At 32.8% G+C, this 26,364-nt stretch overlaps 3 protein-coding genes and 1 long non-coding RNA gene across 4 annotated transcripts; all 4 read right to left on the minus strand.

Moving 5' to 3' along the window:
* Positions 1 to 1,160: 1,160 nt before the first annotated feature.
* Positions 1,161 to 1,517, minus strand: LOC108471399 (uncharacterized). Its single transcript, XM_017773024.1, has one exon. It carries the CDS (start codon positions 1,515 to 1,517, stop codon positions 1,161 to 1,163), a length of 357 nt encoding a protein of 118 aa, XP_017628513.1.
* Positions 1,518 to 9,561: 8,044 nt separating this feature from the next.
* Positions 9,562 to 12,703, minus strand: LOC128283994 (uncharacterized). The gene is made up of 3 exons (XM_053021447.1): positions 12,329 to 12,703; positions 11,861 to 12,160; positions 9,562 to 9,645 (listed from the first exon to the last, which is right to left on the minus strand). The coding sequence occupies exons 1-3, from the start codon at positions 12,701 to 12,703 to the stop codon at positions 9,562 to 9,564; spliced, it is 759 nt and encodes a 252-aa protein (XP_052877407.1).
* Positions 12,704 to 12,936: 233 nt separating this feature from the next.
* LOC128284090 (uncharacterized) lies at positions 12,937 to 14,127 on the minus strand. Its single transcript, XR_008274403.1, has 2 exons — positions 14,054 to 14,127; positions 12,937 to 13,624 (listed from the first exon to the last, which is right to left on the minus strand). It is a non-coding gene; the product is annotated as an uncharacterized LOC128284090 (long non-coding RNA).
* Positions 14,128 to 14,590: 463 nt separating this feature from the next.
* On the minus strand, positions 14,591 to 26,096 carry LOC108471400 (disease resistance protein At4g27190-like). The gene is made up of 6 exons (XM_017773025.2): positions 22,825 to 26,096; positions 19,786 to 20,619; positions 19,127 to 19,633; positions 16,317 to 17,150; positions 15,670 to 16,176; positions 14,591 to 14,761 (listed from the first exon to the last, which is right to left on the minus strand). The coding sequence occupies exons 1-6, from the start codon at positions 25,357 to 25,359 to the stop codon at positions 14,591 to 14,593; spliced, it is 5,388 nt and encodes a 1,795-aa protein (XP_017628514.2). The 5' UTR covers positions 25,360 to 26,096.
* Positions 26,097 to 26,364: the final 268 nt, after the last annotated feature.

Raw genomic sequence — 26,364 nt, forward strand, 5'->3', positions numbered from 1 at the left:
ACTAAATTAGTACTCATGAAAATCTTGCAGATAAGATGACTAAGTCACTTCCTATAACCAAGTTTAAGCATTGCTTAGACTTGGTTGGTGTTCATTATTGAAGTTAAATCCTTAAGGGGTTTTATGGAAGAGGTGGAGAACTTGTTCGTTGACAGTTCGCGATGAAAAACTTGTTCATTGAGAATTCGTGTCAAGGTGGTGATTGTTAGAATTAAGTGATCCGAACCCTTATTTAAATAAAATACAGTGGTAAAATAAAATAAAAGTAAAATCCCTATAGAACTACACTTCTTTTATTTTATTTTAGAATAAGGTTTTTAAACCTTATTAAACTCCATCTATTTGGTATTAATTAGAATAAGGTGTTTCAATCTTACTACACTCCTATTAGAATATGGTTTTACAAGCCTATAAATAGATATAGTCTACTCTTGTAATTATTTGAATTTGACATAGTGAAATTTCTTCTCCTCTGTCCGTGGCTTTTTCCTAAAAGGGTTTCCACATAAAATCTGCGTGTTCTTTATTTTTATTTTCTTTGCGATATATATTGTCATTACCGACATTCTATTATTTTTATAGTTGTTGAGGAGATACCTTTAGTTACATGTTGTAGCATAAAATATCTTCTCTTTTCATGCACAGTATCAAAAATTGCATATGTAATGTTCTCTTTGCTCATCAGTTTTTCTTAGACTCTAAGGAAAGAAACAACATTGAGTACAACATAGAAGCATCAGCCTAGAGCCATTGGATTTTATGCATGAGCATTGATGGTTCTGTCTTGAGAAGACAAATTAACTCGAAAGTTGACACAACATAACTCTTCAATCTTGATTTTATTGAACAATTCAGCTCAGTCATTCAAAGGAAGATCAACAATCTCCCATTATAAACAATACAAGCTTCAACTCTCTCTAACATGTGGTACTAATTCTTAAAATCCAATCAAGAAACCCAAAAAAATCAAAATCAAGTTCAAACCCTTAATATTATTGACTAAAACTATACATACCTCAAAATAGTATTACCTTTCCAGCAACACGTCAGGCACTAGTCTTCCCTCCTCTGTTTTCACCATTAATAGCATTGGCCACTACTAATGAAATCCCTTTCAAATCTTCAACACTTGCAACACTCTTTTTTAACATCATCATCCTTCACTTCTTCTCACCTACATTTGCAGATTTATTCCCCCTCGAATTTAATGGCCACACCCCATTCTCTCTTGTCCAGTTCTTCCTCGATGTTGGTGGTGGTGTTAATTCTATCCCACTCCTAACTGCTGGCTTTCGATTTTCTTTTCTTAAAGTGGCAGAAAAAGCAGACGCTGATTGAGCCAAAACAAAAGACCCTTTCCTCGAAACCCCCACACTTGAACTAAACTTCACTTGTTTCTTCGTTAGCGTTTGTTTAAGCTTGATTTCTTCCTTTTCTTGTTGCATCATCCCACTCTTCATTGTCAGCTTTGTTTCTTTTAGCTCTGCATAAGTTCCATATATAGGACCCCTTTCCATTATAGAACTCTCTGTTGTAAACCTTAAGGAATTGGGTTACCGGGGCTTGAATTATGCGAAAGAATGAGAAAAATAGGGTTAAGAACATGGAGCAGAGACTCTAGAGAAGTAGGGTTTGGTTCAGGGGTTTGCTGCAAAGGTTCACTGATAGTTACTAAACTAACTATAATTACGACAAAGGCAAGCACACCTATTGAAAAATAGTATAACTATGGTGAGTAGGGAATATCGTATCCACAAGGACTAAAAGTATTAGTAATTACTGTTTTTCTATTATTTAGCCAAAAAGTTAATGAGATTGATTTTAATCTAAAATTAACTAAACTAATTTACTAAGAACGCAACAGAGATTGAATTGGGAAAATAAACGAATATAAGCAATGAGATAGACAATACCTAGGAAAGAATCCAGTTAGACTTCACCTATTATTTTGAATATGATTTAAATGATTTATTCACTTGTGCCTTGATCCGTAGAAATCCCTAAATTATGTTAATATCTCTTTCAAGAGTAGGAACAACTGATTCTAGGTTGATTAATTGAAATCTATTTCTAATTAAAACCCCTATTGTCGCATTAACTCGATTTATGGATTCCCTATTAGATTTGACTCTAATATGGTAGATTTATGTTGTCCTATTTTTAGGATTGCATGCAACTCCACTCAATTATGCTAGATCTACTCTTAAACAGGGACTTTTGCGCCACTGTAATAAGCACATTTAACATGAATCAATATCCTAAAAATATTAAAACATGAAATAAGCATACATAATTATGAATAAGAATCAAGTATTTATCATGTAAATCAGAAATCAAATAATAAGATTCATCATAGGCTTCATCTTTCCTAGGTATCTAGGAAATTTAGTTCATAATCTGGGATGGAAACATCTCAAAATTAGGATAACAACAAGACATAAAGAAACCTAATAAAACTTCGAAGGAAATTGAATGGAGATCTTTGATGTTGAGGGAGATCCGCTTCTGAGTTGATTCCGATGGCATTCTTCAAGTAATTTCTTTATTCTTCTCTGCGTGTCCTCTTAGTCTTCTTCTACTATGTATTTATAGACTTTAGAATGCTCAGAAAAGCTAAAAATTGGGGTTTTCCACGTGTTTGGGAAACAAGGTGCGAAATCGACACGGGTTGGCACATGGGCGTGTGGCTAGCCCGTGTGGCTCACACGGGTGTGTGGCCAGCCCGTGTGGATCCTGGAATCAGCTCTTTTTTCCGGATTTTGGCTCGTTTTTCACTCATTTCACTCTCTTATGCTCACCTAAGTATAGAAATATGAATTTAAAGGATTAGGAGCATCAAATTCACTAATTCACATAATAAATCATCCAAAAACGCATCAAGAATGTGATTAAAAATATGTTACTTTTATGGCTTATCATTCACCTGTCTCTGCCATTTTTAACTGAAACTTGAAGGTTCACTCTGTTTAATGGAAGGCATTTTGTTTTTAAGTTTGATATTAAAAAGTGATTTGAAACTCTGCAGCAGTTTAATTGAAAAACAAAAAGGAAAGAATGAAATTTTTTTTTTGCCTTTTTTCACTTTTACTTAATTAATTTATTGAATTTTTTGTTTAAAGAGAACTTACAATATTTATTGATATAAATTGGATTAATAGGTTAAATTAGTTAATTTAATTAAAATAATTTTAATATTAAATAATTAATAAATAGTAATGAAAAACATACATCTAACTTAATGTGAATATAAATTTTCATATTTTTTCGAAAAAGGTGTGAAACTGTATCCATATTTTTAATCAATTTCTTTTCATTTTATACATCATAATCAATCAAATTAAAATTGAATTAATTTTTTAAGCAATAGTTTAATAAATTTTATCTTTGATATTGTACTAATAACATAAAGATTGTATCCTTACAAATATTGTGAGCAGCACACTCATGATTTTATATAATGTCTCGATGTATGAACAGATAAATTATAATCATTAAAAAACTTTTATTGAACTTAGTGACTAAGAGATGTTCATCCATAGAATCCGTCTGAGTTTAAATCTCTTGAAAATAAGTGATAAACTTTTATTTTAACAGCTCCCTTAACCTTTTAAACCAACTATCTAGAAGTTCATTGATGATAAAACCATAATATATATATATATATATATATGTATTATTTGCATTATCAACACAATGGTATAACACCTCCCATTCCCCTAAATCAAAATCAACGATTGATTTGTTATAACATTGACAAAAAAATTCCTTTACCAAGTTCATCTGATCTTTTTTTTTTTAAAAAAAAGTGGATATTTATAAATTATTAGAGTTTATTTTGTTTACATTTGAAGGCTTAAATAGTGGAGAAAACAAAGGGTATGGAAGAGGCAGTTTCATTCACTCTACTGTCTTATGGCCATCTTACAACAAGCCCCATGGACTAAGTCCAAAAACGACAGGATTACAAAATGCAGAATCAGATTATAATTTTTATCATTTTTTAAGCAAGAAAATAAATTAAAATTTGGCGACTTTGGATGAGCCAATCCAAGACCTGCCTTCCCCCTTTATTCAACACTCACCAAACACATGAACTAATGCAGATGTAAGAATATAAAGAAGAGATGCTGCTAAAAGGGTAAAATTTTATCAAATAGAGGGAAAAGGAAAGGAAAAGATAAGGAAGGGTTGATTAAAAATGGTCTATACATGCATTACATACTGACAACATCATCCATGGCATGTAATGGTCAAACTTTGGTGATGCTTGTACTTCTTTCCTCACTGCCTTAACTCCTTGTTCCAATGATTCATCAATCTCTCAAAAATACCAACCATTAAACTCTTCACTTTCATCTCTCAAATAATAGGAATACCCCGTATTCAAAACTCTCCCCTGTTCTTCATCAACCAACCTTCAATGTTGTACATGTAATTAATGAGAAAGACAAGAGGCAACTAAATACCTGATTTCGCTCTGCAAGATTGAACTTCTGCAGAAGATAAGCTTTTATCCTAACCAAGGATATTACATTCCATATCCAATGGTAAGACAACCAATTGGAACTCAATTATCATTTACACCACAACCGGTAAGTCAATTACCTTGATCTCAATATCCAAATTCAGCATACCAAGTCAGTTATGCTGAAATCATACAAGGATCAGAAAAATTTGGTGCATCAGAAAAATTGTTGAAACCACAACAAATTTAGGAAATAAAATATTTTTATAATTCAGGCTTATAATCAGAATTATATAATTTTATTAATGAAATATGGAAAACCCATATTACTAAGCAAAGAGCTAGTTTTAGGAGAGCTCTTACTAAACTTTCACAATTTTTAGTTGAAAAAACAACTAAAGAACAAGAAGCTCATGTTTTATTATTAAAATCTATTTTATATCTAGATTGGGAAGAACTAGAAATTAGTTATTTAGATATTAAGGAGATAAATAATCATCTTGATAAATTTCAGTATTTTATTAATAAGGGAACAAATAACCCGGTTATAAATAAAATGTTTAGGTTATGTTTATATAATAAGGCTAGGAATATTCTGCGTATAGAAATATTTACGAAAATAAATGGAGCTATTTGCAACCAGCAAGCTCAATTTCAAAAAGCTTTTTCAGAATACTTTCTATAAGCTTATGTTTTCACAAACGATTTAAATGAAAAATTCCCTACTATAAAATTTAGACTTGATCATGAGCCATTTGATATAAGCAGTATTGAATGGGGCTTTGTTAAAGAAATAACATTTCAAATTTTTTCTTTCCATTTATTAAAAGATTTTTCCTACATTTATTAAAACAATGTTATTCCGTATGGTATATGAAGATGATTATTATTATTATTTTCATCTTGAAATCAATAGTCTTATTGGTATAGCTGAAAAAGAAAAATTTTATCAGCCATATCAAATTTGGATCATTAAAAAAATGATTGGAGATCCCAACCTTTCAGCAGCTAAAGAGGAGAAAGAACACTTGACAAAAAATATTGACAAGTGTTATAATAATCCTAGTTATTATCGGATCCAAGCAGGAATAGATTTAATGACTGTCGAAATCTTTTTTTATCGACTTTTAATTTAAAAAATGAAAAATGGAGTCACCACCAATCACTTTCAGGAGGTGTGATCGAGTCACCTCGTAATCTGATCATTTTAATAAGAGGTTTGATTTACTAAAATAATGTTTTTCGGTCTACAAAATTCAGAAAATAGGTTCGGGAGTTGGTTACGCATGAGGAAGAATTAGCACACTCGTTTCACCCAAAATTGGTACCTAATTGATTACTTGATGTCTTTAGTGTCAAAAATTAAAAATTTGAAGAGAACTTAAAACACGATCCCTTATTAAGACATTACTAAACTAAATTAATTTTCACGAAAAGGAGCTTATTTCATGTTAATCGAGAAGAAAGGATCATGTCCCGTAAGTTAAGGCACAATGCCTTAGATCCTCGAGAACAAGAATGAATGCCATTTGATCATCACTTAAATCTCATTTTTCTTTTTATAATAGATATTCGACTATTTTGGTTTTAAAAAGAAGTTGTATTGCGTAAGTTAGGAACACGACTATTTTAATTCCAAGAATAATGAACATTGCCTTGATTTAAAAATTTTCTTTTTTTATGCATATTGAAAAACGAACATAACATTTGAAGAAAGTGTATTTAGCTTATTCGGCCATAGTATATAAACGAGTAAATATATTTGAACACGGTTCATGACATGGTTGTAGCAATAATAAAATTAAATGATGATATATAGAAAATAAAATATTGTACTAGTGAATGACAATAATATAAATATAATATAAAACCAATTCATAATAATGACGATAATAATGTCATATTTGCTATTGTAATACCAACATAAAAAATCAAGAAAAATAAATAACAACAACAACAAAAATAATAATAGTAATAAAATGTACAAATAAAAGAATAAAGAACAATATAAATTTTAAATACAAAAGAGTAAAGAAATAAATAAATGAATGAATACATAAATAAATAAATAAATAAATAAAAATAAAATAATATACCTATAAAAATCTATAAGGGTTGAGATTAAATGGATAAAGGATTAAATCGAAATTAAAATGAAATTAAGAGCCTAAAATAAAATAAATGAATAAATATAAGAAGGACTAAATCAAAACTTAAGTGGAATTTTGGGGGCAAATCGGGATAAAATAAATAATAAATGGGCTAAAATATGAAACGTGCAAAAAGTAGGGACCAATTGGGAAAATATTCCCAGGCCCATTAAACGCTCCATTTTTGGCAAATCAAAGGACTAAATTGGAAATAATTTAAAATTAAAAGGTATAATCTAAAAAAGAAAAAAATAACGAAATTAGGATCGAATTAAAAAAGGGTCCAAAAGCTGAAGGACCAAGGTCGAAAATAGACCATTATTGAAATAAGCCTAAACTGAAAAGTAAAATAAGACTAAACTGAAATAAGCCGCAAAAGCGAAAGGACCAAAGGTGCAAATATCCCCCCAAAAAAACATGGGATCCTAGGGGTGGTTCAAGTCGGATCTCGGGTTGCGTCAAAATGACGCCGTTTTGGGCATCTGAGACCAGTCTCAAAGCGGCACCGTTTTGGAAGCATATACAAGTAAAAAAATTTTCAAAAAATTCATTTCAAACCCCAATTTTAAAAAAAAACCTTGAAAACTCTTTTTTTCTCTAAAATAGTCTTCAGGCTAGCCTTCTAGTTCGACGAACCCCCTACGACTATTGCCGGCAATGGCTCCGTAGTTCCCGATGGCCAAAAAACCTAGAAACCCTTTTTTTTAGCCTCTTTTTTTTTTTTTAAAAAGATACTTTTAAACACTTTTTCGCCCTGATCTCGAAGGCAAAGCCTTCTATTTGCAAAAAGACAAAAAATTTTGATACCCTTGTTCCGTCGAACCCAAACCGAACCCTAATGGGTTCTGGGTTTTTTTTGAAGCCGGAGAAGACCTCCGACAACGGAGGGAGATGAAGCGTCCTAGGTAAAAAACAAATATTTTTTTTGTTTTATTAGTTTTTTCGAAATAAAAAAAATAAAAGAGGCATAAAAATCATCTTTGTTTTTCTTTCAACGTTTTTGTTCTTTTTTTTTCTATTTTTTGATTTCTTCGTGTCCAAAAAAAAAACATTTTGAATCTGGCCTTTAGAGCTGATTTACATATTTTCTACTGTTTGCTTTCGTTGTTTCTGCATTTGCTGTCCTTTTTTCATTTTTTGCAAGTGGCCCTAGAGTCAACGATGGGATGGACCCAGTTGACGATGGCAAACCTCGAGGCGCGAGCATGTTGACTCGGGGGGCGTGTCGCGCCAGGCTAGGGTTCTTTTTTTTTTTTCTGAAAACTATTTAAGTTTTAGGGTTATCGGGCCATTAGGGTTTTCATTGATTTTGGCCATTTGGGTTTGCAAACTTGGGCCTAATTTTTTTGTAAATGGACTATTGTTTATTTGGTTTTATGTCTTTTATTATTTTTGGTTTATGGTGGGCCGGATAAAATTGGCCCATTACAATGACCAAAGCCCAATATTTACTTCAACAAAAAACTTATAGCTTCTGGACTAATGGAATATTGTAATATGATACTGGAGTTGGATACACACAGGATGATAGAAATAAAGAATCCGTTCAACTATTAAAAAAGATAGTTGACATGGAAATTGATGATTTTTCATCACACATATTAGAAGAAATCAAGAATAAGTGGGAAAATTGAAACTCACCAAGACTATCAATCAATTTATTACATCTAGATGAAATTGAGGAAATGAATCTAGATAATATATATTTAGGAAGTATAAAAGCCAATTGGAAAAAAACCAATAAAAATATCATGGAAGCAACATAGGAAAACAACATCCATGTCTAGACAAAAAAGGAAGCAACTTGGGAAAGCAACATCCAACATCCATGTTTAGACAAAAAAGGAAGCAACGTGGAAGCAAATGTGTTGTTGGTGGCCGAGATAAATTTTCTAGTTTGACTGCATTTAATGATATTTCTATGGAGGATAAAGATAGTCCTGTTTCAAGCATATATGAATCTGAATCTAAATGTTGTTCTTAAAAATATAATGTATTTTATCATTACACTTAACATAATTTATTGGTAAAAAACTACTTCGATTTATTGAAGAATGCTATTTAAGCAATCCAAATCTTATAAATCTTGATATATCATTTCTCTAGATTCTTCTTTAAGATGGCTAGAGAAGAAAACTATCGACATTTGTAAGTAACGGTAAAAGGTCATAAAATTGTTCTAAAACAGGTATGGTGAATATAAAAAACAAAGTAATGATCAACCAATCCCAGCATATTAAAATCAAAGATTCACAATTTTTTGTGTTGCTTCAAGGAGCATAATGGAGAAGAAGATGAAACGTACAAAGCATTTTGACAGGGAACTTGTCATCATCTGTCAAACATAGCAAATAAAAAATGTAGAGAATATAATGAGTAACAGAATATAAACATACTAGAAAAAAAAGAAGTCTATCTAATTTGAATAATGTTTTGAATAATGTAGAGAATATAATGAGTATCACAATATAATCAGTCAACTTCGTTTATCTCTTTATTTGTTTGTAATTTAGTGGTATATCTTGTGACTGCAATCCACAACTATTGCCTAATATTGAGCTTCGTGAAGCAAATGGAACACGAATCACTGCAAGCATATTGAGCTTCATTATGGATAATAAAGCAGTCTAATATATTTTATATGCGAGGAAACAAAAAGTAGAAAAAAGGCCTCCTGTTAACAGGATCAAATTGTCTGAAAATACAAAGAATGCTTTGTAACAGGCCCAATTCGCCCGGGCCAGACAAAACCAACCAAAAACAAAACAAACAAATAAATAATAAAATCCATTAAGGTCTAGTCCATTTACAACCAATATCAAATCCAATACAAGTCTAAATACAAAAAATAAAACTTAGCCTAGAAATACAATACTCGATGGCACAACAATAGAAACAGGCCCAAAGGGCCCAAAACCAAACATTCTCAGCCAAAGAGTGAAAACCCTAGCTGCTAGGCGTGCCGTTGCTCCCATGTATGACCTCCAGGGCACCTTCGTAACCCTCCGCGCCCCACCGCACGCCACGTACCTACAAGGACAAAAAGTACGACAGCAAAATAGCAAAAAACGAGCAAATTTTGTATTTGCTTCTTTATTTTCTTTCGGCTATAAAAAGCCAAAAATGTTCAATGTATAGGTTCCTTTTTAACTACTCACGAACAGAGAGAATACGAAATCAATACAAAATATATACAGAGATTCAGAGAAAACACAAAAAAATATAAAAAAGGTGATTGATTCTTTTCGTATTTTTTTCTTTTTTTTTGAAAGCAAATACGTAAAAAATGGGAGATTTTTACCCATTGTTCGGTCTTGGTGTTATCGGTGTTCGCTTCTCTGGTCTGAAGGCTGTCTGATCCCTAGGGATCCGGTTGAAGCCACGGCGAAGGAGGCCAAGAGTCAAAAGTTTTTGTTGTTTTAAGAGTTTTGGGGGGTTTGGTTTTGAAATTTTTGGGTCCTAAATCTATTTCTACATGAAAAAGGGCCTAGACTAGGCCTCGGGTGTCTCTTCGGCCATCGTCGACGGTGGAGCCACGACGGAGAGATGACGGTTCCCTATGGCCGGAGCAAAAAAAAAAAAACCCCAACAAAGAAAACAAGAAGCTTTTTGAGTTTTTTTTTTAAATTTCGGCTGAAATGAGTTTTTTTTTTAAATTATGTTTATATAGCAAGAAGAAACGGTGCCGTTTTGAAGATTAATTTTAGAGGCCAAAACGACATCGTTTTGGCCTTTAAAACATGACCCGATCCTTTGCCTGCAGGATCGTGTGTTTCTGCTGTCGTTTTGGCCTCTGAAACATGACCCGACCCGTTGCCCGCAGGATCCTCATGTTTCTGCTGTGAATGGGCTATTTGCGCTTTGTCCCCCTCCGCCTTTTCTAACCTGTTTAATTCAGTCTTATTTCCCTTTTTTATTTTTTAAAATTTTACCCAGAATGCTATTTTATTTCATTTTGGTCTCCGAAGGAACGACGCTGTTTTAAGGGGCAAGGGACAATTTCCTATTTAGCCCTCGTATCTTCGTGCGCATTTCGTCAGGCCTTGTCTTTTTTTTGTTTAAATTCTGCCCTTTAATTTTAATTTAATTTCAATTTGATCCAGGGTTTATTTAACTTCAAATTCTTTTTTACAAACGGTTTTGTTTGTTGTTTTTTATTCTTTTTATTTTTTAGTCCTTTTTTTCAAATGCCCTGTTTATTTATTTTATTTACTTAATATTTCCTTTATTTCATTTTCGCATTTCTTATTTACTATTTTCATTCATTATTTTTATTTATTGTGTTTATTTATCTTATTTAGTTTGTTTTATTCTACTTATTTACTACTTTCAATATAATTCAAAATTATTATCATTATTATGGTTGTTACTCATATTATTAGTATTATTATCATTGTTTCCTAGATTATCATTTGTATCACCATTCTTGTTTTTGTTCATGCTTGTTAATGTTATGATTCATTAATGTCAATGCCATGTGTTAATTTTTTATTATGCAATGTTATGTCGAATGTATGATGCACTATCATCACTAGTCACATATGACCTCTTTACGTGCTAAACAGTTTCTTTTTAAGCGTAATCAATTAAACGAATATCTTTTCAAATATATCATTAATTTCTTTTTTCTTTTACCCAAACCTTTTTTTAAATTGGAAATATTTCGCATTTAGAAAATTCGTAAAAAAAATAGTACCCTAATTTACGGGGTCTCGATTTTCTTGTTAAATCTAAATAGCCAAATATCCCTTCAAATTTCGAAGTACATGAATTTTTTTTAATAAAAAATGAAGGCAATATTTCGTTTTTAGAAACTTGAGAATGTCAAGCCCTAGCTTATGGGGTTTCAAATTTTCTCGTTGGATCTAAACAACCGAATAACCTTCTAAAAGCCAAAATACAACTTTCAAAACAAAGCGATTAAAAGGCAAACTTATTTTCGAGTATTCAAATGTCGTGTCCTAACTCACTGGAGATGACATTTTATTATCTCGAAACGAGTGGGTCTTTAATATTCATTTCGATTTATTCAAATAATTTTTTTTAATAAAATTAGCATTCATGCAAAGAGGGGCCGTATTTTCAACTCTTTTCGAGTTTTCGACTTTCAACACCAAGACATTAATTAATCGACTAGGTACCAATTTTGGAGCGTTACAAGGATGCTAATCCTTCGCACGTAATCGACTCCCGAACCCATTTTTTTGGATTTTCGTAGCCTAAGAAACATTGTTTTAACAATCACTGGACAAGACTCCACTATAATGAATCGTAGACAAGGGAATATGCTAATGATCTTGCTATTATCTGTTACTACTTCCTCAACCATTGTAATTGAACCCTCTTCTTTGATGACTTGTTCCAAATTACCGCATCTCTTGATTTCCAATTGCTGGAGTTGCCCCAAGCCAAAAGTCATTGAGAGGTTAAAAATGTATCTCAAATTGTTGGAATCACAAATCTCCAGAAATACAAGAGTTGTAAAATCCAACATTTCTTGAGGATTTCTACTCCATATGTCTACCAACTCCGGAAACTCTGACAACTTCAAATGCTTTAAACCTTAGTATCCAACCTAAGAAGCAACATATAAAAAAGTTAAACTTTCATACCAACATATTTAACAAAGGCCCCACAATGCTATTGAGAAAATAAATTACTCAAATCATAATTAAATGTATATATATCTTTCAATTAATTTTTAAATCAATACCAGCTCTTGGTATAATTGCTCCACGGTAGCATTAAGATCACCAGCCCAACGCCCCCTAAAATCTGTTTGTGTAAATTGCACTTTTTGCAGCTTTGGTGTGGTTAGCTCTCCTTGATTGAAGTTCTTCATTCTAGGGCACTGGCTCAAAGTAACTTGTTCCAAGGAGGGAAACCTTAAGGTGTAATTCCTTAAACAAAAGCTCGTGAGGCTTTGTAAACAATGAAGCTCCAAACGTTTCAGCGCTATGAAAACAATCTCGTATGACGTTTCATCTCCGTCACTTGCAACTACTCTTATCCTTTCACATTCTCTTATCCTCAATGTAACAAGGCACTCCAAACTTAGGGCTTTCGAAGATGTTATCAGCTCTAACATCTCATTGCAATCGAATACATCTAAAGTTGTAAGATTTTCAGAAAATGAAAAATCTAATCCTAAATTAATCAAATTGTCACATTTCTGAACTTCAAGACATTCGAGACTCGCACAAATATGGCCAAGCTGTTGGAACAAAGTCAGCAGCAACACACAAACAACTATGAATTTGCTTAAGAACTAAAATGAAACCGAGAGCAAAAGTGAAAAATGAACTTGAGCAAAAACTTGGATGAATAATCAGCAGCACACTTCATTCATTGATAATGAAGACTAAATACAAAGTTTTTCAAGTCAAATGACTATTACCTAATGATTTAACTACTCCCACTAATTTACTAATACAAATTTGAATTACAAAACAAGTAAGCTGACATATCAGCTACTACATCAACTTCAAATCAGAGACAAATCCTACTAACTTTGACAACAAGTTACAAAGTAACTAAACTAAGTTACATTGAAACAAAATAATCAAAATGAACAGATCTTGCTGCAAATCTTGCTGCTATACTTGGTTCTGCTCCAATGCTGGTCTGTTTGCAAAGTTGCTGGCCACATGTTGCATTGCAGGCCAATGCTCAACACAAGCGAGGAGTCTTGATTCCATAGATGTCTTATGTTATTAACCACATCCAATCTTAAGTTCTTGACTTTTGGAATCGTGATGATCATGTCTTTATCTTCACATGCATCATTTTCGAAAGAAGTTAGCTCTTTGAAACTGCAACAACCTAGCTCAAGACTGTCCAAATTTTAAAACCTTCTAAGGACAGAAACGAGGAAAACAACTGATACATCAAAGTAGACAGAAATCCGAATAAATTTTATATTGCAGAATAAGTCGGACTCATAGTGGCCATCACTTATCATCTTAATACAACCACCAGTAAATGAAACCTCCTCCAATTGGGGGATAACCTAAGAAGCAACAAGTAAGAACAATGAGTACCATAAGGTATTAGATTTAGAATTCATCTAAATAGAAACACATAACACAAAAGAATAGCTATAACACATAATATAAGCCCATAAATGAACGATGAAATCAATAGTTTGAAGTGATGTGTATTTCTAGTTTTAATTTTTATATTAAAAATATGCATGTTAGATTTTTATTCTGAAAATGCAATAGAATTTATATTTAGGTAAAGAGTTACAAAGAATTTGTTACTAAAATAAAATTTACAGCAGTTAGAGATTATCGGTTAGATGGCGAAAAATTTAGATTCAATGATTATTTTAGCTCTTTTACATTTTCAAATGAATAATTGGATGTATTAATTGAGATGTACTAAATGATTTAAATTCAATTTATAAACATTGCGAAAAAGGTGTGTCAGTTCATACCTTTTCAAAGAGGAAAAGTGAATGTTGGATTTGGGATTCTTCATGCCCAAATATCTTAATCCTCCCACACCCAGCCATCCTCAATTGCTTTAATGTAGAACATGTTGTTCTATGCATTCCTAGGTAGAAGCATGTTAGGTATGGTAGATAACAAAGCATAAGGAAGGACAACTGATCAAATTCAAACCAAATTTTCTGTTCGTCTGATCCTTCAACATTCTTTGAAACAATCTCCCCCAACCCACACCTTTCAATAATAAGTGTTTCAAGTTGCTGAAGACCTTTGGCAATTGAAAATGGAAACAAAGTTTTCAAGCTCCAACATTCTCGAATGCATACTTGTTGTAGACTTTCAAATGAAATATTTCCTTTGTGATACTTGGTCCAAACATGCTTCAACCTTGGTAGGCAAACAAGATTCAATTCTCTTAATTGATTGTCTACCACATACGTTTGTTGAATATCTAACCCTTGCACTTGGAGTTGAAACACTTCTTCTAGTGAAGCACAATCAATCACTATTAGTTTCTCCAATCTTTAGAAAACTCCCAAAAGAAGAGGTGGAAAGATGTTCAACAACACATCGCATTCCTTAACAGTCAACTCTTTTAGCATAAAAAATGAATTCTTATGAAGTTTGCTATGCCATATCTTCTTTGCGTTCCTCAAATGGGAGATTGTGATTTTCTCCAAATTAGGAAAAGCAACCTGCATAATGATACAAAGAGATAATTACAATTAGAAATAAATTATATAAAATGTTACCACATGGATGCTTAGGTGAAGGCATCTATAAATCATATAATTAAGACAATTGAAATCATTGGTCGTATGAGAAGAACCTAAATGAATTTAATATAAAATTATCTTCACTTGACTTTTTGTATGTAACTACTTACAAATACACACACTAATTTTAATATCACATGTATTGCACATGATTTTATATATTTAATTTTTATATAATGCATTTTTAATTATTATAATTAATTCTTTATTCAAATTTTTGAATTTAATTATTTGACAATTCAAACATAATAAGAATTTTTTTGGAAATAAAACAATATGTTCAAAATACAAGAAGGGCACCTATTGTATGACCCGTAAACTCCTTCTAATAAGGGTAGCTTTCATAACAGAATTTGCTATTAATGGGATATGTATTTTTTCAAAGTGATAGGCTTTTTCAAACATATTTAAACATATATGCAAATATGCTAGCTGGTTTTGTTGGTTTAGAAAGGAAAAAGAAATGAAAATGGTTTTGAATAATTTCAATTTTATTATTTAATTAATTCTTCCACAATTTTTATTCAATTTACTATTAAACATTGATCTTCAATAATCTGGAGACAAAGTTTAATAAAGAATAATACTCTTTCAAATATATTGTTTTAATAATAGCAGAAAATATTTAAAATTAAAAAGACTCGAAATCTTTTCTTTAAGAAAATAGATAAATAATTTTTCTAACTCCTAGCTTTATTGTTGTTTCATTCTTGAAGTTGCTATGGACTGTAGATGACATTAGAGAGGAATAAAGATATAGCTCATAAGTCTTGACTAGCCATATGACTTAAATCTATAAATGAGGATTCATTAAAAGCAAAACTAACCTTGTTGGAGAAAATTGCAGCAACATTATCAACTTCGTCACCAATTATCACTTCTTTATCTTCATCTCTTGAAAATGTGCAAACAAAAGTAGTCATGTTTGAACAATCAACTATCTTAATTTCAACCAAGGATGGACATTCAAGAACTTTACTTCCCATGTAAAAGCATGTCATGTCTTGGCAAGACTCCACTATGATGGATTGTAGACGAGGGAATATGCTAATAATCTTGCTACCATCTGTTATTGCTTCTTTAACCATTGTAATTGGACCCTCTTCTTTGATGACTTGTTCCAAATTACCGCATCTCTTGATTTCCATTTGCCGGAGTTGCCCCAGGCCAAAGGCTATTGAGAGGTTAAAAATGTATCTCAAATTGTTGGAATCACAAACCTCCAGAAATTCAAGAGTTGTAAAATCCAACATTTCTTGAGGATTTCTACTCCATATGTCTACCAGCTCCGGAAACTCTGACAACTTCAAACGCTTTAGACCACGGTATCCAACCTAAGAAGCAACATATAAAAAAGTCGAACTTTCATACCAACATATTTAACAAAGGCCCCACAATGCTATTGTGAAAATAAATTACACAAATCATATTTAAATGTAAATATATATCTTTCAATTAATTTTTAAATCAGTACCTGCTCTTGGTATAATTGCTCCACAGTGGCATTAAGGTCACCAGCCCAACGTCCCCTAAAATCTGTTTGTGTTAACTGCACTTTTTGCAGTTTTGGTGTTGTTAGCTCTCCTTGATTGAAGTTCTTCATTCTAGGGCACTGGCTCAAAGTAACTTGTTCCAAGGAAGGAAACCTTAAGGTGTAATTCCTTGAACAAAAGCTCATGAGGCTTTGTAAACGATGAAGCTCCAAATGTTTCAGTGCTCTGAAAATAATCTCGTATGATGTTTCATCCCCGTCGCTTGCAACTACTTCTCTCATCCTTTCACATTCTCTTATCTTCATTGTCACAAGGCCCGCCAAACTTCGGGCTTTGGAAGATGTTATCAACTCTAACATCTCATCGCATTTGCAGACATCTAAAGTTGTAAGATTTTCAGAAAATGAAAAATCTAATCCTAAATTAATCAAATTGCTACATTTCCAAACTTCAAGACATTCAAGACTCGCACAAATACGGCCAAGTGGGGAGTCTTGCTTCCATAGATGTCTTATGTTGTTAACCACATCCAATCTCAACTTTTTGACTTTTGGAATCGTGATGATCATGTCTTGATCTTCACATGCATCAATTTCGAAAGAAGCTAGCTCTTTAAAATTGCAAGAACCTAGCTTAAGACTTTCCAAATTGTAAAACCTTCTAAGAAAAGAACTGAGGAAAACAACTGATACATCAGAGTAGGAAGAAATCCGAAGAAATTTTATATTGCAAAATAAGTTGGACTCATACTGGCCATCACTTATCATCTTAATACAATCGCCAGTAAATGAAACCTCCTCCAATTGGGGGATAACCTAAGAAGCAACAAGTAAGAACAATGAGTATCATAGAGTATTAGATTTAGAATTCATTTAAATAGAAACACATAACACAAAAGACTAGCTATAACACATAACATAAGCCCGAACGATAAAATCAATAGTTTGAAATTATATGTATTTGTAGTTTTAATTTCTATATTAAAATATGCATGTTAGATTTTTATTCTGAAAAATGCAATAGAATTTATATTTAGGTAAAGAGTTGCAAAGAATTTGTTACTAAAATAAAATTTACAACAGTTAGAGATTATCGGTTAGATGGCGAAAAATTTAGATTCAATGATTATTTTAGATCTTTTAGATTTTCAAATAAATAATTGGATGTATTAGTTAAGATGTAATAAATGATTTACATACAATTTATAAATTTTGCTAAAATGGTGCGGCAGTTCATACCTTTTCAATGAGGAAAAGTGAATGTTGGATTTGGGATTCTTCATGCCCAAATATCTTAATCCTCCCACACCCAGACATCCTCAATTTCTTTAATGTAGACCATGTTGTTCTATGCATTCCTGAGTAGAAACATGTTAGGTATGGTAGATACCAAAGCATAAGGAAGGACAATTGATTAAATTCAAACCAAATTTCCTGCTCGTCTGATCCTTCAACATTCTTTTAAACAATCTCCTCCAACCCACACCTTTCAATAATAAGTGTTTCAAGTTGTTGAAGACCATTGGCAATTGAAAATGGAAACAAAGCTTTCAAGCTCCAACATTCCAGAATGCATACTTGTCGTAGACTTTCAAATGAAATATTTCCTTTGTGATACTTGGTCCAAACATGCTTCAACCTTGGTAGGCGAACAAGATTCACTTCTCTTAGTTGACAATCTACCACATCCGTTTCTTCAGTATCTAACCCTTGCACTTGGAATTGAAACACTTCTTCTAGTGAAGCACAATCAATCACTACTAGTTTCTCCAATCTTTGGAAAACCCCCCAAAAAAAAGGTGAAAAGATGTTCAACAACACATCACATTCTTTAACAGTCAACTATTTTAGCATAGAAAATGAATTCTTATGAAGTTTGTTATGCCATATCCTCTTTGCGTTCCTCAAATGGGAGATTGTGATTCTCTCCAAGCTAGGAAAAGCAACCTGCATAACGATAGAAAGAGCTAATTACAATTAGAAATAAACTATACAAAATGTTAGCTCATCAATGCTTAGGTGAAGGCATCTGCAAATCATATAATTAAGACAATTAGAATCATTGATCATTTGAGAAGAACTTAAATGAAGTTAATATAAAATTATATTCAGTTGACTTTTCTGTATGTAACTTACAAATACACACACTAATTTTTAATATTACATGCATTTCACATGATTTTATGTATTTAATTTTATATAATTCATTTTTAATTATTATAATTAATTATTAATTCAAAATTTTGAATTTAATTATTTGACAATTCAAACAAAAATTTTTGAAATAAAACAATATATTCAAAATACAGGAAGGGCACATAATGTATGACCCATAAACTCCCTCTAATAAGGGTAGCTTTCATAATAGAATTTGCTATTAATGTTAGCTGGTTTTGTTGGTTTAGAAAGGAAAAAGAAATGGAAATGATTTTATATAATTTCAATTTTATTATTTAATTAATTCTTCCACAATTTTTTAATTTCTAATTTAATTTACTATTCAACATTGTTCTTCAGTAATTTGAAGAGAAAATTTAATAAAGAATAATACTCTTTCAAATATATTGTTTTAATAATAGTAGAAAATATTTAAAATTAAAAGGACACAAAACCTTTGCTTTAAGAAAATAGATAAATATTTTTTTGCTAATTCCTAGCTTTATTGTTGGTTCATTCTTCAAGTTGCTGTGGACTGTAGATGACATTAGAGAGGAATAAAGATATAACTCATGAGTCTTGACTAGCCATATGACTTAAATGTATAAATCAAGATTCATTAAAAGAAAACTAACCTCGTCAGAGAAAATTGCAGCAACATTATCAACTTCGTCGCCAATTATTACTTCTTTATCTTCATCTCTCGAAAATGTGCAAACAAAAGTAGTCATGTTTGAACAATCAACTATCTTAATTTCAACCAAGAATGGACATTCAAGACCTTTACTTCCCATGTAAAAGCTTGTCATATCTGGGCAAGACTCCACTATAATGAATTGTAGACGAGGGAATATGCTAATAATCTTGCTACTATCTATTATTGCTTCCTCAACCATTGTAATTGGACCCTCTTCTTTGACGACTTGTTCCAAATTACTACATCTCTTGATTTCCATTTGCCGAAGTTGCCTCAGGCCAAAGGCCATTGAGAGGTTAAAAATGTATCTCAAACTGTTGGAATCACAAAACTCCAGAAATTCAAGAGTTGTAAAATCCAACATTTCTTGAGGATTTCTACTCCATATGTCTACCAGCTCCGGAAACTCTGACAACTTCAAATGCTTTAGACCACGGTATCCAACCTAAGAAGCAACATACAAAAAAGTCGAAGTTTCATACGAACATATTTAACAAGGTCCCCACAATGCTATTTTGAAAATAAATTACACAAATCATAATTAAATATGTGTATATATATATATATATATATTTCAATTAATTTTAAAATCAGTACCTGCTCTTGGTATAATTGCTCCACGGTGGCATTTAGGTCACCAGCCCAACGTCCCCTAAAATCTGTTTCTGTTAACTGTACCTTTTGCAGATTTGGTGTTTTTAGCTCTCCTTGATTGAAGTTCTTCATTCTAGGGCACTGGCTCAAAGTAACTTGTTCTAAGGAAGGAAACCTTAAGGTGTAATTCCTTGAACAAAAGCTCGTGAGGCTTTGTAAACAATGAAGCTCCAAACGTTTCAGCGCTCTGAAAACAATCTCGTATGATGTTTCATCCCCGTCGCTTGCAACTACTTCTCTCATCCTTTCACATTCTCTTATCCTCATTGTAACAAGGCACGCCAAACTTTGGGCTTTGGAAGATGTTATCAGCTCTAACATCTCATCGCATTCGGAGACGTCTAAAGTTGTAAGATTTTCAGAAAATGAAAAATCTAATCTTGAATTAATCAAATTGCCACATTTCCGAACTTCAAGACATTCGAGACTCGCACAAATAGGGCCAAGTGGGGAGTCTTGCTTCCATAGATGTCTTATGTTGTTAACCACATCCAATCTCAACTTTTTGACTTTTGGAATCGTGATGATCATGTCTTGATCTTCACATGCATCAATTTCGAAAGAAGCTAGCTCTTTAAAATTGCAAGAACCTAGCCTAAGACTTTCCAAATTGTAAAACCTTCTAAGAAAAGAACTGAGGAAAACAACTGATACATCAGAGTAGGAAGAAATCCGAAGAAATTTTATATTGCAAAATAAGTTGGACTCATACTGGCCATCACTTATCATCTTAATACAATCGCCAGTAAATGAAACCTCCTCCAATTGGGGGATAACCTAAGAAGCAACAAGTAAGAACAATGAGTATCATAGAGTATTAGATTTAGAATTCATTTAAATAGAAACACATAACACAAAAGACTAGCTATAACACATAACATAAGCCCGAACGATAAAATCAATAGTTTGAAATTATATGTATTTTAGTTTTAATTTCTATATTAAGAATATGCACGTTAGATTTTTTTTTAATGAAAAATGCAATAGAATTTATGTTTAGGTAAAGAGTAACAAAGAATTTGTTACTAAAATAAAATTAGAACAGTTATAGATTATGGGTTTGATAGGGAAAAATATGGATTCGATGATTATTGTAGTTATTTTACATTTTTAAATGAATAATATGATGTATTAGTTTAGATGTACCAAATGATTTAAATACAATTTATAAACATTGCTAAAAAAGTGTGGCAGTTCATACGTTTTCAATGAGGAAAAGTGAATGTTGCATTTGGGATTCTTCTTGCCCAAATATCTTAATCCTCCTACACCCAGACATCCTCAATTGCTTTAATGCAGACCATGTTGTTCTATGCATTCCTGGGTAGAAACATGTTAGGTATGGTAGATTCCAAAGCATAAGGAAGGACAACTTATTAAATGGAAACCAAATTTCCTGTTCGTCTGATCCTTCAACATTCTTTGAAACAATCTCCTCCAACCCACAACTTTCAATAAAAAGGCTTTCAAGTTGCTGAAGACCTTTAGCAATTGAAAATGGAAACAAAGTTTTCAAGTTCCAACATTCCTGAATGCGTACTTGTTGTAGGCTTTCAAATGAAATATTTCCTTTGTGATACTTGGTCCAAACATGCTTCAACCTTGGTAGGCGAACGAGATTCAATTCCCTTAATTGACTGCCTACCACATACGTTTTTTCAATTTCTAACCCTTGTACTTGGAATTGAAACACTTGCACAATCAATCACTATTAATTTCTGCAATCTTTGAAAAACCCCTAAAAGAAAAGATGGAAAGATGTTCAACAACCCATCACATTCCTTAACAGTCAACTCTTTTAACATAGAAAAGGAATTTGTATGAAGTTTGTTATGCCATATCCTCTTTGCGTTCCTCAAATGGGTGATTGTGATTTTTTCCAGATTAGGAAAAGTAACCTAAAATGAATTGTTCATGTCAATGAATGCAATGATTAAATGATTTAAATATAACGACAGAAGAAAAGGGAGAAAAAAAAAGTCATTGCGTTGAGAATGGTACCTTATTGTTGAAAAAGACTTCATCTATAGGGATTTCTTTACTCTTAGAATTGTGGATGAATCCCTTCAATTTTGGACAGCTTTCTATCTCAAGAATCTTCAAGGTTGTGAATTCAACATTGTAATCGTCATGGCAAAATCCGATGAGTTTTTGAAGTCCTTTTAATTTGAGGGTGTTTAATCGAGGGAAGCGGATTAGATACCTATTTCTGAATGCTTCTTTGATTATATTCTCTGTTGATATTATCTCCTGTATACACTTGCATTCACTTATTTCCAAGTATTCGAGCCGTTGGAGATATTCAACCTTGGAGTCAGATAAGACATATTTTAAGTTGGTGCAACCCTTAATAATCAGTTTTGTCAAATTTCGAGTTGAACAAAACACTTGGGGAAGCCATATTCTTTCGATGCTAATTGAGCATAGTATCAAATCCTTCAACTTAGGAAACAGTGTCTGCACACATGTACTTGTTTAGTTAGCAAATCTATTCTTTTTTAAGTTTTATTTTTTTTTCAAAGGTTGTGAATGAGTGACCAAATGTTTTCTTTTATGGTATATATATACACAAAAGCTATTTTATAAGAAAGGTATAAAGATAAATTCAGCACTAATGTTTAGCCATTTTATTATTACTTTTTTTATTTATCAATTTTACCCTAAATCTTTAAATTTTAGTTAGATTGTTTTGTTTTGAAAGAAAAATTTCAACTGAACTATTGACATTTGAATAACATTTAGGTGACAGTTTGCCTAGAAGTATGCATGTACTCTACTGCTCACGTGGATAAATTTTAAGAAAATTTATGACTTATTTTAGTTTGTTAAATTTTAATATTTTCATTTTTTATATTTTTTGAATAAGAGCTTATAGATGTGAAATAAAGAGGGCATAGCTAAAACTAATTTGAGTTTTAGTTGAAAAAGAGTGGTTGAGATAAAAATTAAATTAAAAAAAAAGTAGAAAAAAATATCACATACCTTTTGGTTAAAAAGGGTTAATGTTCCCTGTGGAGATATGGAAGTGGAACCTTCATTTTCAGAGCAAAAGCTAATGAGCTTTGGTAGGTCCTGGAGTGTCAAAGTCTCTAGTTGAGATTCAATTTTGTGGACATCCCCATTATCTTTAAGGATATATTGGATCATTGCACCATTCTGGATATGCAGATTCTTCAACTGTTGAAAATAATCCCCAACTTCTGATTCATGTAGCAAAATCTCCACACCTTTCACTTCATCTACATATAAATTTTCAGCCTTCTTCAATAAAACTTTGACTCCATTATTAAGAAACCTAATGCTTGTCTGTAGGCTAAGCTTTAGGGTTCTGGAGTATTCACGAACCCAGCCCCAATCCCAATCCCAAACCGATGCTTCTCCGATTAAAATAATGTATCTTCGCAACTTTTCAAAGGAGAAGCCTTTGGGAATAATCTTGGCATTAGGGAAATGAATTTCTAAAGTAGTTAAACATGACAAAGCATTTAACTCAGCAACACTACAATTGCTTTCCTGACTGGAGTTTCCCTCTGCTCCCCATCCAACAAAACAGTCATCCACATACAGTTCTTCTAATCTAGACAATTTGCAGAAGACACCAGGTGGGATTCTTTTGAGTTTGGAACAATCAGTTAAATCTAACCACTTTAGCTTAGTCAGTTGTCCTATTTCCTCCGGTAGCATTTCAATATCAGAACCGTCAAAGCTAAGAATTTCCAGATTCTTGAGCTCTCCGATGAGGGCAATGTCTCCCAACGCACAATCATTCAAGAATAATGTTCGAAGGTTTGGCAGCAAGGAAATTGATGAAGGCAAGAACGGTAAATTCATGTCAGACAAAATTAGGACTTTGAGATTTTTCATTTCCTTAAAAAAGTTTTCTGGTATTTTCATCAAACGATCCTTGCTACCCATACCTAAAAAAGTAAGTTTGGGGCATTTCAGCTGATCAGGAAGCTTGTTGGTACTAGGACACGCCAAAAGTATTTTGTCACACTCTTTCATCGTTTCGTCATCTGGCCAATCATTCAAAACATCTCCGTCTCTTAAAACAAACACGTGGTTGGCAGCAATTGACTTGGCTGCATCGCAAATAAGATCATGCATATCAACATGTAGATTGTTATAACCATCAAGTAACAAACAAGAAGCTTTGAGATGATTCACCACTGTCAACAGTCTGTTTCGTGTTTCTTCAACTGTGTTGACACCATGAAATAGCCCTAACCCCATTGCAAACAGAAGCAACCCTTCAAAGAAAACATTACGACCCATTAGACCGCAAAGTAAGAAAATCTGTTTATGCTCCTCACTTTGTAAACGATCATAACTCCACTGTATACTTGAATATGCAGCTGCCGATTCTTCTATGAAGTTGCTCGATGACGGTCGGTTTAGTTGTCGCAAAGCATCCTCCCATACAAATGGAGGTTCATTTCTCAAAGACGTTGCAAGTGTTCTTATGGCGATTGGTAGACCGCCACATTTTTTAGCTACCTCAGTTGCTATAGGTAACAAGTCAGAACTTTCAACACCGTCCCCTGCAATCTTCTTGAAGAACTCCCAAGCTTCTTCATGTTCTAAAACTCCGATTGAATACCTCATTTTAGCATCCATATCCTTGGACAAAACATTAAGATCTCTAGACGTCAGCAACATGGTGCATCCCTCATGCTCATCTCCGAAAGGAATCCCCACTTCCATCAGGTCTAACTTTGCCCAAATGTCATCTAAAACAACAAAAATCTTCTTCTCTTTCTTCAACCTTTGGCACAACCGACTTGCTCTTCCACTCATACTCTGCTCCTTAAATGTCAATCCCAACTCATCTGCAATTTGGTCTTGAATTTTCTTGATGTCAGCAGTATGAGTCACAACAGCCATAACCACCGAGTCGAATAACTTATCTTCTTTGACTTGTCTAATAACTTCTTTGACAAGCGTGGTCTTGCCAACACCGGGCATTCCGTAGACCCCTATAATGTTGAGATTAGGATCTTTCACCGCCTCCATGATCTTGTTAAACACCAATTTTCTTGAATCAAAGTCATCAAAATCTTTGGGAGGCACAACCACTACGGGCTGCGGGACATCCCGATATGATACTTTGTCAAACCCGCCTTGCTGGAGGAGTTCATCAACGGCACCGGCATCTTCTTCTGCTTTTTTGCTAAGCTGATAGCGAGCCTTGAAATTAGGGCACAAGCTGATGAAACACTTGTTCTTTGCTTCGTCTTCAAGACCCTTCACTTCCTTCAACTCTGAATCGATCATTTTATCGGCTTTCGCCAGCCAACTGTTGACTTCGGGGTATATATTCTCGTCGTTCTTTCGGGCAGCATCAACATCTAGCAGCACTCCGTCTCTTTTGTCTTTCAACGTCTCGACTTTCTTCTCGAAACCCGAAACCATTCTTCTATAGCGGCAAACATAGCTGAAATTACGTATAATTTTTTGGAACACGTATCCCACAACTCCGGCAACAAGGTTGCTAGCGGTGCCCGTAATAACTTCCATGTTTTTCTGGGGAAAGGTAGATTCAAAAGTCAAGCAACAAGTGTAAGTGATAGAATAGGAGAGGGGAACAGATTCAAATAATAATAAGGAAACTGTTGTTACAAACACCAAGCTAATGCGGAGCAGAAGATGATGAGAGGGGAGGAAAAGACGAAGAGTGAAGTAATGGAAAGGGTTTATTTTGTGGACTGAAGGTAGCTAAGATGGGAAAATAGAGGAGGAAACAGTTGTGGGTTTTGGGTAGGCAGTAGCTAAGATCTAAGTAATGGAGATGAGGAATCTGCAATATTCAAGCACAACAACCGATGACTTTCACATGGAAGTTAAAATAGATCTGGGACTCAGACATCAATTTCCATAACTATCATCGTAAATAGTACTGAAATGTAGACCTATCGTTTTCCGGAAGAGGTCATTTTAGTACTGAACTTGATTTTTAAGGTTTCATTTGTTTCATATAGATTATAGAACAGCTTCCGAAAAACATTTTCCATATTTCCAATTTCTAGTGTTTGGTTGGAAAAATGAAAATTAAGTTATTTTACTGGTCAACTGAAAACCCATGGTTTTGTACGTAAAACGATTTACCCTTTAGTTTTCCCTAAGTCATTTTACACCCGCTTCTCTTAGTTCTCTTTTTCTTTTTCTTTTCACAAAATCATCTTGCTTAAATGATTTATTACAGATAGTACTTCTGTTGTAGCCATCATCTTTTTTATGCCATTTGAATTCTTTTTATCAGGATCGACTCATGAATGACAACTATGAATTTAAAAGAGAAATAAAATTTTTATTTGTACTGTAGTGGTAAGATAAAATTAATAGCACTTGCCCTTTTCTTTTACTCTCCTCTCTATAAAGTTTCAAATAGTACTGTTATTCTAATGGTATATTTTATTAAAAAGTTAGTTTGATAATTGTAGTGGGAATTTAATTAAAAGGAAAAGAAGAGAAAATGATTTATGTTGGAGAGAAGTAATCCATCTTCTCTCATTCCAATCTTAT

The sequence above is a fragment of the Gossypium arboreum genome, chromosome 11 (assembly GCF_025698485.1).
Source record: "Gossypium arboreum isolate Shixiya-1 chromosome 11, ASM2569848v2, whole genome shotgun sequence".
NCBI lineage: Eukaryota > Viridiplantae > Streptophyta > Magnoliopsida > Malvales > Malvaceae > Gossypium > Gossypium arboreum.